At 56.4% G+C, this 14,975-nt stretch overlaps 3 protein-coding genes across 3 annotated transcripts; all 3 read left to right on the forward strand.

Moving 5' to 3' along the window:
• Positions 1-70: 70 nt before the first annotated feature.
• LOC148051676 (uncharacterized) lies at positions 71-3,093 on the forward strand. The gene is given in 4 exon segments (XM_087735465.1): positions 71-108; positions 180-345; positions 1,796-2,153; positions 2,156-3,093. Coding segments are annotated over 4 exon segments (1,500 nt in total).
• A 3,443-nt stretch (positions 3,094-6,536) lies between these two features.
• Positions 6,537-8,679, forward strand: LOC148051677 (fibrous sheath-interacting protein 2-like). The gene is made up of 5 exons (XM_087735466.1): positions 6,537-6,596; positions 6,984-7,109; positions 7,507-7,668; positions 8,075-8,164; positions 8,536-8,679. Exons 1-5 carry the CDS (start codon positions 6,537-6,539, stop codon positions 8,677-8,679), a joined length of 582 nt encoding a protein of 193 aa, XP_087591592.1.
• Positions 8,680-8,891: 212 nt separating this feature from the next.
• On the forward strand, positions 8,892-11,863 carry LOC148051678 (uncharacterized). The gene is made up of 3 exons (XM_087735467.1): positions 8,892-8,899; positions 8,949-9,114; positions 10,565-11,863. The coding sequence occupies exons 1-3, from the start codon at positions 8,892-8,894 to the stop codon at positions 11,861-11,863; spliced, it is 1,473 nt and encodes a 490-aa protein (XP_087591593.1).
• The last annotated feature ends 3,112 nt before the right edge of the window (positions 11,864-14,975 follow it).

A 14,975-nucleotide genomic window follows, 5' to 3' on the forward strand; every position in this document is an offset into this window, starting at 1 on the left:
CGGCGGTGGAAGGGGGCGTTGGCGGCTGCGAACACGTTGGCGCAGTCTGCGTTTGGAGCCTTGGAGCGGCATGTGGAAGCTGCTGCGGGGTCTAGTGGAGCAAAGCAAGCCGGAGCAGGCTGATGGGAGTGTCTGAGCGGAAAATGGCTCCTTCTCAGCTGCCTTCTTTCTCTTGACAGGCACCTGACTGGGCTCAAGAAGCGGATTGAAAGACTGGAGGCTCTTGAAAAAGAGCAACGCCTCCTCCGGCAGGTCGAGTGCCAGCAGCAGCAGCAGCAGCTGGGAGAGAGGAGACAGCCAGGCACCCGGAGCAGCTCTGAAAAGTCCGCTGTCAAAGGGAAGGCGGTGAGTAGGAGCCGGGTGGATGCAGGGGCCCGCCTCTGCTGTGCGGCAGCTCGCTGGTACCCGGGCCTCAGGAGAGGGTGCTGCCCCCCTCCCCCCAGGCGCTGGGGGCTTGCAAGCGGTGCCTGGTTGCTGAGGAGGTGGTGCCTGGCTGGTGTGCGCCGTGTCCGCGTTTGCGGGTGGCTGTCAGAGAGCAAGAAGCGGGCGCTTTCCTTCCTGTGTCCCTCGGACACGAGGCACTGTCCTTTTCTGCCTGTGCCTGGGCACTCTCAGTGGCCACTTCTGCACGCAGACTGGCACATTTAACATGAACGTGTGAGGTGCACTCAATGGCCGCACGGTCCCTGGTGCTGGTTTTGCATCTGGTTGCAAAGCTCTGGTTTTCACCCAAGGACTTCTGCATGCAAAGTTGCAGCGTCGCTGAAGCTGACGGTGGCGGTGCTTGGGCTTTGGTGGGCTGGTTTTCTCTTCAAGGAGGTCTTGGATTAGCTTAGCGGAGAGCCTGCTGTTGCCCTGTTCTCCTTAGTGGGGGCCCCGCTAAACGTTGCTCAGGTCCATCCCCTGCGACAGCGTGTCGGGAAGCGTTTCCCAGTGGTGTGGGGTGGTATGTACGCCAGGGTGAAGGGTTAAGCTCCTTGTGCCGTGGCAGCCAGGCTGTCAAGCTGCAAAAGAGCAAATGACGGGAGAGGACAATTTGAGGCCGCTGCCTGGCTCTGTTCTTGCCTCGCGCCTTCTTGCCCACTTTGCCCGAGGCTGGCAGCCCACGGTGCACTTTCAGAGTGCCTCCTGTCCCAAGGCTGTTTCCTTGGGCTGGCAGCCAAGAGCCAGGCGCCACAAGAAAAAGGATCGTTTCCTTTTCTGCTCGGAAAAGAAGCGTTCTTGGCGTTTGGCCTCGCAAAGGGGCAAAGGGGCCACCCTCGTGCAGGGCAGCAGTTTCCCCGGAGTGCCTGGGACCCGTGGCAGAAGAGCCTGGAGCCAAGAGCCTGGTGCAGTACCTTCCACGGCTTTGCCTCCGCTCTTCAACTGTGCGCAGCGTCTCCCGCGGCTGGAGCCAAGGAGCGCGTTGGAAGTAGCGGCCCGTGGGGGGGCCTGCTGTGCCCTGGGGCCTGTCCTCTGGCCACGATCAGCGGTAGCCAGGCAGGCAGTAGCTTGCAGTTCAGGGCCCACGGCAGCTGGTTGACCGTGCCGAGGTGCGGGCGGAAGGGGCTAGAGCACCCTTTGCTCTAAGGAAAATGTCACGTGCTTGATTCGGAGAAGTGCCCCCAGCACTTGGCTCCTGGCCGCGGGAGAGCCGCAAGCTGCGTGGGCCAGGTGGCCTAGAGAGAAGGCCTAGAGAGAAGTGTTTCAAGCTTGAGTGCTAGGGACTCGTCTGGGCAGGCGTCTTGTGAGGAGGAAGAGGAAAGCAAAGGGAGGTGAAGGACCACGTTGACTCATCAAGTGCTCCTCATTGTAGTGTCCGAAGCGTGCCGGAGAAGAAGCGCCTAAGAGCATAGAGGCTGCGCTGCTGCGGGCTGCGCTGGCAGAAGACCAGGAGCTTCAAGAGGTGGCTGAGAGCATGGTCGAGGAAGTGCTGGAGCGGGTGAAGGCGCTGGCTCAGTGCGTCCACGTCTTGAGGAGGGCTCCCCGTGAGGTCAGCGGAAGGTTGTTTGGCAGTGCCAGAGAGGCAGAGCCTTTGGACGCTTGTCCCGCGGATGGCCGGGAGAAAATGAGACTGGTGGCTGGAGAGATTGTGGCGACCGTGCTGGAGAGGTTTGGGGAGCTTTTGGCATCCTGGAGGTGTGCTGCAGCTGAGGCAGGGCCGTCAGCCAGGCGGGGGAGGCGGAAGTAGCAGCTTCCCAGAGAGCATCTTGGCGGTCTTGTCTTGAGCAAAGGACCAAAGAGGCCATTGCAAGTGTTAGGTCCACCTTGTCATCGTTTGTAGCTTCTCAGTTTGAAGAGGACTTTTGCTGTCAGTTTTCTGAGATCCTGAAGCTTCAGGGCGTGAGAGAAGGACAAGGATCACGCAGAGGCTGGGAAGAGCAGCTGCCAGAAGCAAGCAAGAGAGCAAAGTTGCCCGTGTTGCAACCGCTGCAAAACGCTGCTGCTGTCTCCCGAGTGAGTCGTGAGCTTGCCGAGGAGAGCATCCAAAAGGCCATCTGCAGAGTTCAGCAGCTGGATGCGGAATTGATGGGCTATGCCCGAAGCGTTGTCCTTGAAGTTGTGGCAACCGTGAGGAAGAAGTTAGAGGCAGAAAGGAAGGGCAAGGAAAACTCAGCGACGCTTCCAGCAAGGAAGGTCTTGCCACCTCTCCGGCTGCCTGCAACAGTCAGGCCTTCAGAGGCAGCAGGAGAATTGAAAGAGGAGAGCTCAGATACTCTCCTCCCACCTGTCCTGCGAGGCCCTGAGCGAGATGCTCGCCGGGCACCGGAAGACCTGCCGAAGTCCGGGGATGACACCTGCGGAGCCCCAGCAAGGTCTTCAGTGCCCGCGTGTGAAAGTCTGCGTATCCTGAGGCCGGGGAGCACGGCAGGCAGCCTCCCCTGCACGGGCCCGCAGGTTCCGAGGCAGCCCGTGCCTCCAGCGGGTCCAAAGCCCCCTAGGCAGGCAGGAGCATGGCGCAGACCGGTGCGTTTAAAGCTGCTCCTGGAGGAGCCCGTGCAGCCCGAGTCGTTCAAGAGGGCGGTAGCTGGGAGCCTTGTGGAGGGTGTCCTGAGGAGGCGTGCGGCTCCAGGGCCAGAGAGCGCGCGGGCAGCTCCCCCAGGCAGAGAATAAAGAGTTTTCTCCCAGGGGCTTGCTTGTGCCTGTCTTTATTCATGCCAGGCCATAGTGTGCCTGGGCGTTTTTGTGAAGATACCAATCCTCTTTCCTTCCAAATTGCACTGTGGGCATGTATTACTGCAAGAGCATATTTTGACTCAGCCTAGCTAGTAGCCCGCTTGCCTTTGGATAATTCCAGGGCTTGAGTTCAGGCAATGAATTCAGCCTTCTGAGCAGCTGTAGTCGCTGGCAGTGGTTTGCTTCTGTTTCTTCTGCTAAGGTAACAAGAGCATCCCCAGCCTTCCGTTCCCCCGTCACAACCAAGCTGCTTCCATCAGTGAAGGGCTCCCAGTCAGCATTCTGTAAAGGAGTATCCTTCAAGTCTGAACGCCTAGAGTACACCTGTTCTCGGGGATAACCAACGATGCGCTTTCTGTGCCAGCACGGCTGCAAGAGCATGTGGCACAGAAACAGTTGTTTTCTGTCCCCAGGTCAATTCTCGTGCCTCTTGTATTAGCAAGACAGCAGGTGCCACCGCTCTCGGGCATCCTGGCCGTGCAGAGCTTACTTTACAGCACTCCTAAGAGCGACTTTTAGTTCGTCAAATCCTTGCCGGCATTCTGGAGTCCGGTCCAGTCGCTCTCCTGGTCCCTTAACAGCTTCCTACAAAGGTTTAGCCATGAATACGCCATGCAGCCATTCCTAGAAATGCGCTGAGTTCTCTTTTTGGATGGGGGTGGGGTGGTGGTGTGCGATTTGGCAGATGGCCTTTTTTCTCTCAGCTCCCAGTTTCCTTTCTCCTTGGGATATTTCAAATGCAGGCTAAATTGCATGTTTCTGCATAAGCCGTGCTTTCTTTCGTGACACTCTGTAGCCTGCCAACCCCAGCGAGTTCAATAGATTAATTCAATAAATGAATCACCCCCTCTTTACATTCTTGAGCCGTGTCTGCCCCCAACAAGATATCAGCTACATGTTGTACGAAGGCAGTGGTAGGCTTCTTAGCTTGCCATTGCTCTAGTTCTTTTGCCAAGCCATTACCAAAGGTGGTAGGACTATTCTTGAATCCCTGAGGAAGCCCTGTCCAGCAGAACTGCATTTTGCGTCCCATTGCAGGGCTCTCCCCTTCAAAATCAAACAGCTTCTGACTTTGTTCACCCAATGGAATACAAAAGAAAGCCTCTTTTCAGTCCAAGACTGCAAAATAAACATTTGAATCAACTAGGGTTTTCAGCAGAGCGTAAGGATTAGGCACCACCGGGGCTACCTCAGTCACTATTTGATGACTAGCTCTTAGTTCCTGTACTAACCGACATTCCCAGGAGCGTGGCTTTTTATCAGCCCAAATCGGGGTGTTATATTCAGACCGACACTCTGGCAACCGTCCGTATTTTAGAAACTTATTCATTATAGGCTCCAGTCCAGCCCGAGCTTCCCATTTCATGGCCTATTGTTTTCGTCTTAGCAGCTTCGCTCCCGGTTTCACTTCCACTTTTAGCGGTTCTGCCGCTTTGGCGCTTCCAGGTTTTTCGGTTGCCCATTCAAAGGGAACCGCTGCATTCATGATTTCAGAGGGGGCTTCAGCTGGTTCTTGCTTATTTTCAGCATTCTTTGTTTCGGACAATTCCGGTAACATGTACACTTGTGCCTGCCAGGCATTATTTTGCGGCATGTGTACTCCAACTTTATTCTGAGCGCGAGTTACCTGTGCTCCCGATTTCTTTACTGAAGCCCTTCCCCTCAGAGGTAGGGGACATTCTGGCATAGAGAGAAATTCATGTGCAAGTGCTTTGTTTCCAGTTTCCCCCTTAGTCGGTTGAAAGAAAGGCCTAGTCCCTCGTTTTCCCCTGGCACCGATTCCTGACATAGCGAATTGACTCACAGGTCCTCTGCGACTGTTGAAGACCGAATATGTTGCTCCTGTGTCATCTAGAAATGTAAGTGTCTCATTCCCCAGCTTAACTGAAAGCAGGGGATCAGCTGGGGAGACCTTTGTGTTTTGCCCCGGTGCCCTTCCTTCATCGTCCGAATCCTCTGACGCCATAAGGTGGGCATTTCTTACCCGATCTTGCTCCTCTAGCCCCTTTAGGTTCGGGCATTCATTTTTCCAGTCTCCCTCCTGTTTACAGGCCGCACATTGCTTTGGCCCCACCAGGGTTCGGTTTTGTGAACCTCTTCCCGGCGTCATTCTGCCTCGACCCCCTCTTCCTCCACTGCCACCCCTACCTTTCCTTCTACTATTCTGGCCGTTTCTTGCTGCTGCCAGCAAAGATGCTTGCAACTTCCTTCTATTCTCTGTTGCTCTTTCCTTTCTCTCTCATCCCAGTTAGCGACATAGCCCTGTCCCCATCGACTTTCTGTAACCTTCTCCTTCTCTCCTGCGCCTACTGCCCAAGAAAGACCGTGTTGAACATCCTCCCCCCATTTGCTTCATCATCCGCATTCCAATCCATCCGTTTTCTAGCAGTTTCACACAGCCTCTCCTAGAAAGTAGAGGGGTCCTCATTTTCACTCTGTACCCCCGATAGAACTTGGCAAGATTTGTAGATCTAGGTACCCCCTGCTTTACCCCACACAAAAGGAACTGCTGATACTGTTTAATCATCAGTCACCCTGCTCCCGTCTTTGGATTCCAGGCAGGTTCTTGTGCAGGCAGAAGACGCTCCGGACCATCCCTGGTGTTTAACCTCATGCTGTCCTCCGGAGCTTTGCCTAACACCATTCCCTTCTCCTCGGGGAGAAGTAAAGTATTAAGCAACACCTGCATAGCTTTCCAATCCGCGTTATGATTTTCAGCTGTCGCCTGGAAAGGCTTGGATCGCATCAGAAGTCTCATTCCCTATTTGTTCACTAAGTGCCAAAATATTGGCTGTTGCTTTTGCAAGTTCACTAACTGCTAACCAAGGAAGAAAGCACCTGGTAAAGGAATGGAAGCCAGCTGGCCGATGAATGAACGGATTGTGGCTTCTTCGATGCCTGTTCCTAGGTGTTCCTATCCGTAGCCCTGCGTTCATTTCATTCACTCTGGTAACGTTAGGGAGAAGCGCACCTAGGGTACAAGTCCCAGAGCAGCTGGGCAGCCCGACTTTCCGTGCCTTGTTTGCACATAGCCAAATTTCCACCAATTCCTTTTCCGGAGGCAGAAGCGGTTAGTAGTTTTGCTAATTGGCAAATTCCTGTTTGTGCAGGAGATGAAGAGCCGGGTGAGCGAGAGCGGGTGGCCCACGTGCGTGTCCCGAGGGGCCTGCAGGGTGGCCGGGCAGCAGCTGGGCGGCGGCCTAGCGAGGCGCTGATGCAACAATGCAGTGGCCCAGCAAGGTGATGATGATGCAAGAATGCGCGCTGGCTCTATATAGCCGCTCGCTGGGAGAGCGGCTGTGGTGGCCACAGCTGGGTGCCTCTGGAGCAAGAGGAGCCAGCGCAGGGTCGCAGCTCTCGGAGAGCTCTTGGAGGGAGCCATGGAGCAGCGTCTCACTGGTGTCATGGGAAACGTGGACGCAGTGCGGAAGAGGGGAGAGGTGAGGAACGGTCCGAAGGAGAGGGCTGATGCCGGGAGCGTGGGACAGGCAGGGCTGCTGTGGGGGCCTGGGGCGTGCGCGGGGAGCTGGGAGGGATGCAGAGGTGGCTGGGCTGGGGAGAGTTTGCAGGGCGTCCTGCCTCGCTGCCCAGCCTGGCTTGCGTCTAAGCAGGTGGGAGGGGTTGGTGCGAAAGGACGCGGCCGTGGGTTGAGGAAGGGATGGGAGCTGTGGGGCCGTGGTGGAGGAAGCAGAGAGCAGCCTTTGACTGGGCCGCTCTTGGCGCTCCGCTTGGTTGGAGTCTTCCGAGAGCCTTTCTAGCAAGTGCCGTGCAGGAGGCTTCTGGAGCTAGCGGCTGAGTGCCGACGAGTGTCTGCTCCCTCTTTGTAGCTCGGGAAGAGGAGACCGTCAGTGTCAGAAGGAGGGAGTGGGCTGCTGGACCTCCCGCTTGGTGTCAAGATCCCTGTGGTGCCTGGCTCCAAGCCTGTCTTCTGCAGGACAAAGCTGGGGGAAAAGGTAAAGGAAGTGGGAAGGGGTAGAAGAGCCAGCCCTCCTCCTTGTTTTTGGAGGGAGTAGAGGGGAGGTCGTGGCTGCCTGGCGCGGACCTGCGTTTTAAGGGCTGGGCTTGAACTTTTCAGTCTGAAGGTTCCTTTCAGGTCTGCAGTTCTTGCCGGTGGCCTCGGATGCCTACTGTGCTGGTGGGGTTTGTCTTCTCTCCCCGATCCCAGCCCCGCCCCGCCCAGCCCAGCCTGGTGCAGCCTAGCGCGGTCCAGCGTGGCCCGGCAGTCTGGCTGTGGGGTTCTGTGTGCCTTCAGAAGGCTGGAGAAGAGTGTTGGTCTTGCAAGTACCTTCCCCTTTTCACAAGCGCTGCTGTCTCCTGCCTCCTTCCTAGTCTGGGCAATGTCTCTTACAGCTTCAGCAGCCCTCTGGTTATTTCAATCTGGGAGATCCATGCTGCCGCCAGCTGAGCACGGAATACAACAGCCTGCATGACCCGCATCTGCGGGCCTACCACAATCGCAAGGCCAACCTGCGGAGGCTGAAGAGAGAGGGTTCCATCACCAGTGATGGCAAAGTAGGTTTGGAGGTGGGGCTGCTAAAAGCAGCGCTCATCAAGCGGGGTTCCCAGAGCGCTTGCTGCAGCCGGCTGTTGCTGGCAGAGGGCCCAGGGCTGTGGGGCTGGTTTCGCTGGGAGCAGAAGTGGCGGCAGCATCCCTCGGGCAAGTCCCAGTCCTGCTCTTCTCCGTCCGCCCCGCGCTGCCCGAGTGTTGAGGAGGCAGCCGGCGTGAGGCGTGGCGCTGGGGCGAGGAGCACCGCTGAGCCCTGGCGGCGGGGGGAGTCAGGGTCCCCGGCACCGAGGAAGGGAGGGGAGGGGAGGGTGTGGAGAGGAGCAGCTCCTGGGTTTGGTGTGTTTTGGGGAAGAGAGTCTACGTAGGTGGGTTGAGAGTTCTTGGGGGATATCTCCCCTCCTCTCTCCCTAGGTGGTTTGCACTCTGAAGGAGTTCAATGAGTACAGGCAGTACCTGACCACGCTGAAGCTGGAGGCAGAGAAAATGTTCGTGCGAGAGGAGGTAGGCAAAGCGGCGTGTTGGTGGACCCCTGTGAGCGGCACGGTGCCAAAGGCTGGGGCTTTTCTTGCGGCATCTGGCAAGTAAAGGGGAGGCAGTCAATGCAGAAGAGGCGAGGGCTGTGCGGCTGGGCCAGGCGCTGTGGCAGGGAAAGGAGTACCGGGCTGCGAGCTGGGGTGGCGCAGGGTGCCGGGGTGCGGATGGGCAGGAAAGTCACGTGGATGGCCGCGGAGCGCCGAGGGAAGCATCTCTCTTTGGCCCTCGTGGCGTGGCCGAAGCAGAGCGGTGTCCTGGGCCCGCGGGAGGCCTCAGCACGCAGGGGCGTGAGCGCTCGTCCAGGCAACAGCAAGCCACAGCCTGGTGTCACCTTTCAGAAAAAGCTTCGTCAAGAGCTGGCGCAATTAGAGGATGGCTGGGAAGTGCCGGGAGGGACTGATGTTGCTCGCCTGCGAGAGTGGCTGCTGCGGGAGCAAAGAAAGAGTTTGCCAGGTGGCGAGAGGCAGAGGAGGCAGAGGTAAGCAAAGGGCAAGCAAGGGTTGCTCTTGAAGGGGGCGCGTGGTCCCTGAGAGAAGTCCTGGAGCGTCCTGTTGCAGTAAACAACCAAAGCCCGTCGGTGGAAGGGGGCGTTGGCGGCTGCGAACACGTTGGCGCAGTCTGCGTTTGGAGCCTTGGACAGGCATCTGGAAGCTGCTGCGGGGTCTAGTGGAGCAAAGCAAGCCGGAGCAGGCTGATGGGAGTGTCTGAGCGGAAAATGGCTCCTTCTCAGCTGCCTTCTTTCTCTTGACAGGCACCTGACTGGGCTCAAGAAGCGGATTGAAAGACTGGAGGCTCTTGAAAAAGAGCAACGCCTCCTCCGGCAGGTCGAGTGCCAGCAGCAGCAGCAGCAGCTGGGAGAGAGGAGACAGCCAGGCACCCGGAGCAGCTCTGAAAAGTCCGCTGTCAAAGGGAAGGCGGTGAGTAGGAGCCGGGTGGATGCAGGGGCCCGCCTCTGCTGTGCGGCAGCTCGCTGGTACCCGGGCCTCAGGAGAGGGTGCTGCCCCCCTCCCCCCAGGCGCTGGGGGCTTGCAAGCGGTGCCTGGTTGCTGAGGAGGTGGTGCCTGGCTGGTGTGCGCCGTGTCCGCGTTTGCGGGTGGCTGTCAGAGAGCAAGAAGCGGGCGCTTTCCTTCCTGTGTCCCTCGGACACGAGGCACTGTCCTTTTCTGCCTGTGCCTGGGCACTCTCAGTGGCCACTTCTGCACGCAGACTGGCACATTTAACATGAACGTGTGAGGTGCACTCAATGGCCGCACGGTCCCTGGTGCTGGTTTTGCATCTGGTTGCAAAGCTCTGGTTTTCACCCAAGGACTTCTGCATGCAAAGTTGCAGCGTCGCTGAAGCTGACGGTGGCGGTGCTTGGGCTTTGGTGGGCTGGTTTTCTCTTCAAGGAGGTCTTGGATTAGCTTAGCGGAGAGCCTGCTGTTGCCCTGTTCTCCTTAGTGGGGGCCCCGCTAAACGTTGCTCAGGTCCATCCCCTGCGACAGCGTGTCGGGAAGCGTTTCCCAGTGGTGTGGGGTGGTATGTACGCCAGGGTGAAGGGTTAAGCTCCTTGTGCCGTGGCAGCCAGGCTGTCAAGCTGCAAAAGAGCAAATGACGGGAGAGGACAATTTGAGGCCGCTGCCTGGCTCTGTTCTTGCCTCGCGCCTTCTTGCCCACTTTGCCCGAGGCTGGCAGCCCACGGTGCACTTTCAGAGTGCCTCCTGTCCCAAGGCTGTTTCCTTGGGCTGGCAGCCAAGAGCCAGGCGCCACAAGAAAAAGGATCGTTTCCTTTTCTGCTCGGAAAAGAAGCGTTCTTGGCGTTTGGCCTCGCAAAGGGGCAAAGGGGCCACCCTCGTGCAGGGCAGCAGTTTCCCCGGAGTGCCTGGGACCCGTGGCAGAAGAGCCTGGAGCCAAGAGCCTGGTGCAGTACCTTCCACGGCTTTGCCTCCGCTCTTCAACTGTGCGCAGCGTCTCCCGCGGCTGGAGCCAAGGAGCGCGTTGGAAGTAGCGGCCCGTGCGGGGGCCTGCTGTGCCCTGGGGCCTGTCCTCTGGCCACGATCAGCGGTAGCCAGGCAGGCAGTAGCTTGCAGTTCAGGGCCCACGGCAGCTGGTTGACCGTGCCGAGGTGCGGGCGGAAGGGGCTAGAGCACCCTTTGCTCTAAGGAAAATGTCACGTGCTTGATTCGGAGAAGTGCCCCCAGCACTTGGCTCCTGGCCGCGGGAGAGCCGCAAGCTGCGTGGGCCAGGTGGCCTAGAGAGAAGGCCTAGAGAGAAGTGTTTCAAGCTTGAGTGCTAGGGACTCGTCTGGGCAGGCGTCTTGTGAGGAGGAAGAGGAAAGCAAAGGGAGGTGAAGGACCACGTTGACTCATCAAGTGCTCCTCATTGTAGTGTCCGAAGCGTGCCGGAGAAGAAGCGCCTAAGAGCATAGAGGCTGCGCTGCTGCGGGCTGCGCTGGCAGAAGACCAGGAGCTTCAAGAGGTGGCTGAGAGCATGGTCGAGGAAGTGCTGGAGCGGGTGAAGGCGCTGGCTCAGTGCGTCCACGTCTTGAGGAGGGCTCCCCGTGAGGTCAGCGGAAGGTTGTTTGGCAGTGCCAGAGAGGCAGAGCCTTTGGACGCTTGTCCCGCGGATGGCCGGGAGAAAATGAGACTGGTGGCTGGAGAGATTGTGGCGACCGTGCTGGAGAGGTTTGGGGAGCTTTTGGCATCCTGGAGGTGTGCTGCAGCTGAGGCAGGGCCGTCAGCCAGGCGGGGGGAGGCGGAAGTAGCAGCTTCCGAGAGAGCATCTTGGCGGTCTTGTCTTGAGCAAAGGACCAAAGAGGCCATTGCAAGTGTTAGGTCCACCTTGTCATCGTTTGTAGCTTCTCAGTTTGAAGAGGACTTTTGCTGTCAGTTTTCTGAGATCCTGAAGCTTCAGGGCGTGAGAGAAGGACAAGGATCACGCAGAGGCTGGGAAGAGCAGCTGCCAGAAGCAAGCAAGAGAGCAAAGTTGCCCGTGTTGCAACCGCTGCAAAACGCTGCTGCTGTCTCCCGAGTGAGTCGTGAGCTTGCCGAGGAGAGCATCCAAAAGGCCATCTGCAGAGTTCAGCAGCTGGATGCGGAATTGATGGGCTATGCCCGAAGCGTTGTCCTTGAAGTTGTGGCAACCGTGAGGAAGAAGTTAGAGGCAGAAAGGAAGGGCAAGGAAAACTCAGCGACGCTTCCAGCAAGGAAGGTCTTGCCACCTCTCCGGCTGCCTGCAACAGTCAGGCCTTCAGAGGCAGCAGGAGAATTGAAAGAGGAGAGCTCAGATACTCTCCTCCCACCTGTCCTGCGAGGCCCTGAGCGAGATGCTCGCCGGGCACCGGAAGACCTGCCGAAGTCCGGGGATGACACCTGCGGAGCCCCAGCAAGGTCTTCAGTGCCCGCGTGTGAAAGTCTGCGTATCCTGAGGCCGGGGAGCACGGCAGGCAGCCTCCCCTGCACGGGCCCGCAGGTTCCGAGGCAGCCCGTGCCTCCAGCGGGTCCAAAGCCCCCTAGGCAGGCAGGAGCATGGCGCAGACTGGTGCGTTTAAAGCTGCTCCTGGAGGAGCCCGTGCAGCCCGAGTCGTTCAAGAGGGCGGTAGCTGGGAGCCTTGTGGAGGGTGTCCTGAGGAGGCGTGCGGCTCCAGGGCCAGAGAGCGCGCGGGCAGCTCCCCCAGGCAGAGAATAAAGAGTTTTCTCCCAGGGGCTTGCTTGTGCCTGTCTTTATTCATGCCAGGCCATAGTGTGCCTGGGCGTTTTTGTGAAGATACCAATCCTCTTTCCTTCCAAATTGCACTGTGGGCATGTATTACTGCAAGAGCATATTTTGACTCAGCCTAGCTACTAGCCCGCTTGCCTTTGGATAATTCCAGGGCTTGAGTTCAGGCAATGAATTCAGCCTTCTGAGCAGCTGTAGTCGCTGGCAGTGGTTTGCTTCTGTTTCTTCTGCTAAGGTAACAAGAGCATCCCCAGCCTTCCGTTCCCCCGTCACAACCAAGCTGCTTCCATCAGTGAAGGGCTCCCAGTCAGCATTCTGTAAAGGAGTATCCTTCAAGTCTGAACGCCTAGAGTACACCTGTTCTCGGGGATAACCAACGATGCGCTTTCTGTGCCAGCACGGCTGCAAGAGCGTGTGGCACAGAAACAGTTGTTTTCTGTCCCCAGGTCAATTCTCGTGCCTCTTGTATTAGCAAGACAGCAGGTGCCACCGCTCTCGGGCATCCTGGCCGTGCAGAGCTTACTTTACAGCACTCCTAAGAGCGACTTTTAGTTCGTCAAATCCTTGCCGGCATTCTGGAGTCCGGTCCAGTCGCTCTCCTGGTCCCTTAACAGCTTCCTACAAAGGTTTAGCCATGAATACGCCATGCAGCCATTCCTAGAAATGCGCTGAGTTCTCTTTTTGGATGGGGGTGGGGTGGTGGTGTGCGATTTGGCAGATGGCCTTTTTTCTCTCAGCTCCCAGTTTCCTTTCTCCTTGGGATATTTCAAATGCAGGCTAAATTGCATGTTTCTGCATAAGCCGTGCTTTCTTTCGTGACACTCTGTAGCCTGCCAACCCCAGCGAGTTCAATAGATTAATTCAATAAATGAATCACCCCCCTCTTTACATTCTTGAGCCGTGTCTGCCCCCAACAAGATATCAGCTACATGTTGTACGAAGGCAGTGGTAGGCTTCTTAGCTTGCCATTGCTCTAGTTCTTTTGCCAAGCCATTACCAAAGGTGGTAGGACTATTCTTGAATCCCTGAGGAAGCCCTGTCCAGCAGAACTGCATTTTGCGTCCCATTGCAGGGCTCTCCCCTTCAAAATCAAACAGCTTCTGACTTTGTTCACCCAATGGAATACAAAAGAAAGCCTCTTTTCAGTCCAAGACTGCAAAATAAACATTTGAATCAACTAGGGTTTTCAGCAGAGCGTAAGGATTAGGCACCACCGGGGCTACCTCAGTCACTATTTGATGACTAGCTCTTAGTTCCTGTACTAACCGACATTCCCAGGAGCGTGGCTTTTTATCAGCCCAAATCGGGGTGTTATATTCAGACCGACACTCTGGCAACCGTCCGTATTTTAGAAACTTATTCATTATAGGCTCCAGTCCAGCCCGAGCTTCCCATTTCATGGCCTATTGTTTTCGTCTTAGCAGCTTCGCTCCCGGTTTCACTTCCACTTTTAGCGGTTCTGCCGCTTTGGCGCTTCCAGGTTTTTCGGTTGCCCATTCAAAGGGAACCGCTGCATTCATGATTTCAGAGGGGGCTTCAGCTGGTTCTTGCTTATTTTCAGCATTCTTTGTTTCGGACAATTCCGGTAACATGTACACTTGTGCCTGCCAGGCATTATTTTGCGGCATGTGTACTCCAACTTTATTCTGAGCGCGAGTTACCTGTGCTCCCGATTTCTTTACTGAAGCCCTTCCCCTCAGAGGTAGGGGACATTCTGGCATAGAGAGAAATTCATGTGCAAGTGCTTTGTTTCCAGTTTCCCCCTTAGTCGGTTGAAAGAAAGGCCTAGTCCCTCGTTTTCCCCTGGCACCGATTCCTGACATAGCGAATTGACTCACAGGTCCTCTGCGACTGTTGAAGACCGAATATGTTGCTCCTGTGTCATCTAGAAATGTAAGTGTCTCATTCCCCAGCTTAACTGAAAGCAGGGGATCAGCTGGGGAGACCTTTGTGTTTTGCCCCGGTGCCCTTCCTTCATCGTCCGAATCCTCTGACGCCATAAGGTGGGCATTTCTTACCCGATCTTGCTCCTCTAGCCCCTTTAGGTTCGGGCATTCATTTTTCCAGTCTCCCTCCTGTTTACAGGCCGCACATTGCTTTGGCCCCACCAGGGTTCGGTTTTGTGAACCTCTTCCCGGCGTCATTCTGCCTCGACCCCCTCTTCCTCCACTGCCACCCCTACCTTTCCTTCTACTATTCTGGCCGTTTCTTGCTGCTGCCAGCAAAGATGCTTGCAACTTCCTTCTATTCTCTGTTGCTCTTTCCTTTCTCTCTCATCCCAGTTAGCGACATAGCCCTGTCCCCATCGACTTTCTGTAACCTTCTCCTTCTCTCCTGCGCCTACTGCCCAAGAAAGACCGTGTTGAACATCCTCCCCCATTTGCTTCATCATCCGCATTCCAATCCATCCGTTTTCTAGCAGTTTCACACAGCCTCTCCTAGAAAGTAGAGGGGTCCTCATTTTCACTCTGTACCCCCGATAGAACTTGGCAAGATTTGTAGATCTAGGTACCCCCTGCTTTACCCCACACAAAAGGAACTGCTGATACTGTTTAATCATCAGTCACCCTGCTCCCGTCTTTGGATTCCAGGCAGGTTCTTGTGCAGGCAGAAGACGCTCCGGACCATCCCTGGTGTTTAACCTCATGCTGTCCTCCGGAGCTTTGCCTAACACCATTCCCTTCTCCTCGGGGAGAAGTAAAGTATTAAGCAACACCTGCATAGCTTTCCAATCCGCGTTATGATTTTCAGCTGTCGCCTGGAAAGGCTTGGATCGCATCAGAAGTCTCATTCCCTATTTGTTCACTAAGTGCCAAAATATTGGCTGTTGCTTTTGCAAGTTCACTAACTGCTAACCAAGGAAGAAAGCACCTGGTAAAGGAATGGAAGCCAGCTGGCCGATGAATGAACGGATTGTGGCTTCTTCGATGCCTGTTCCTAGGTGTTCCTATCCGTAGCCCTGCGTTCATTTCATTCACTCTGGTAATGTTAGGGAGAAGCGCACCTAGGGTACAAGTCCCAGAGCAGCTGGGCAGCCCGACTTTCCGTGCCTTGTTTGCACATAGCCAAATTTCCACCAATT

This window comes from Nipponia nippon, unplaced genomic scaffold (genome assembly GCF_047370975.1).
Source record: "Nipponia nippon isolate SJK-2023a ecotype South Korea unplaced genomic scaffold, ASM4737097v1 scaffold_58, whole genome shotgun sequence".
NCBI lineage: Eukaryota > Metazoa > Chordata > Aves > Pelecaniformes > Threskiornithidae > Nipponia > Nipponia nippon.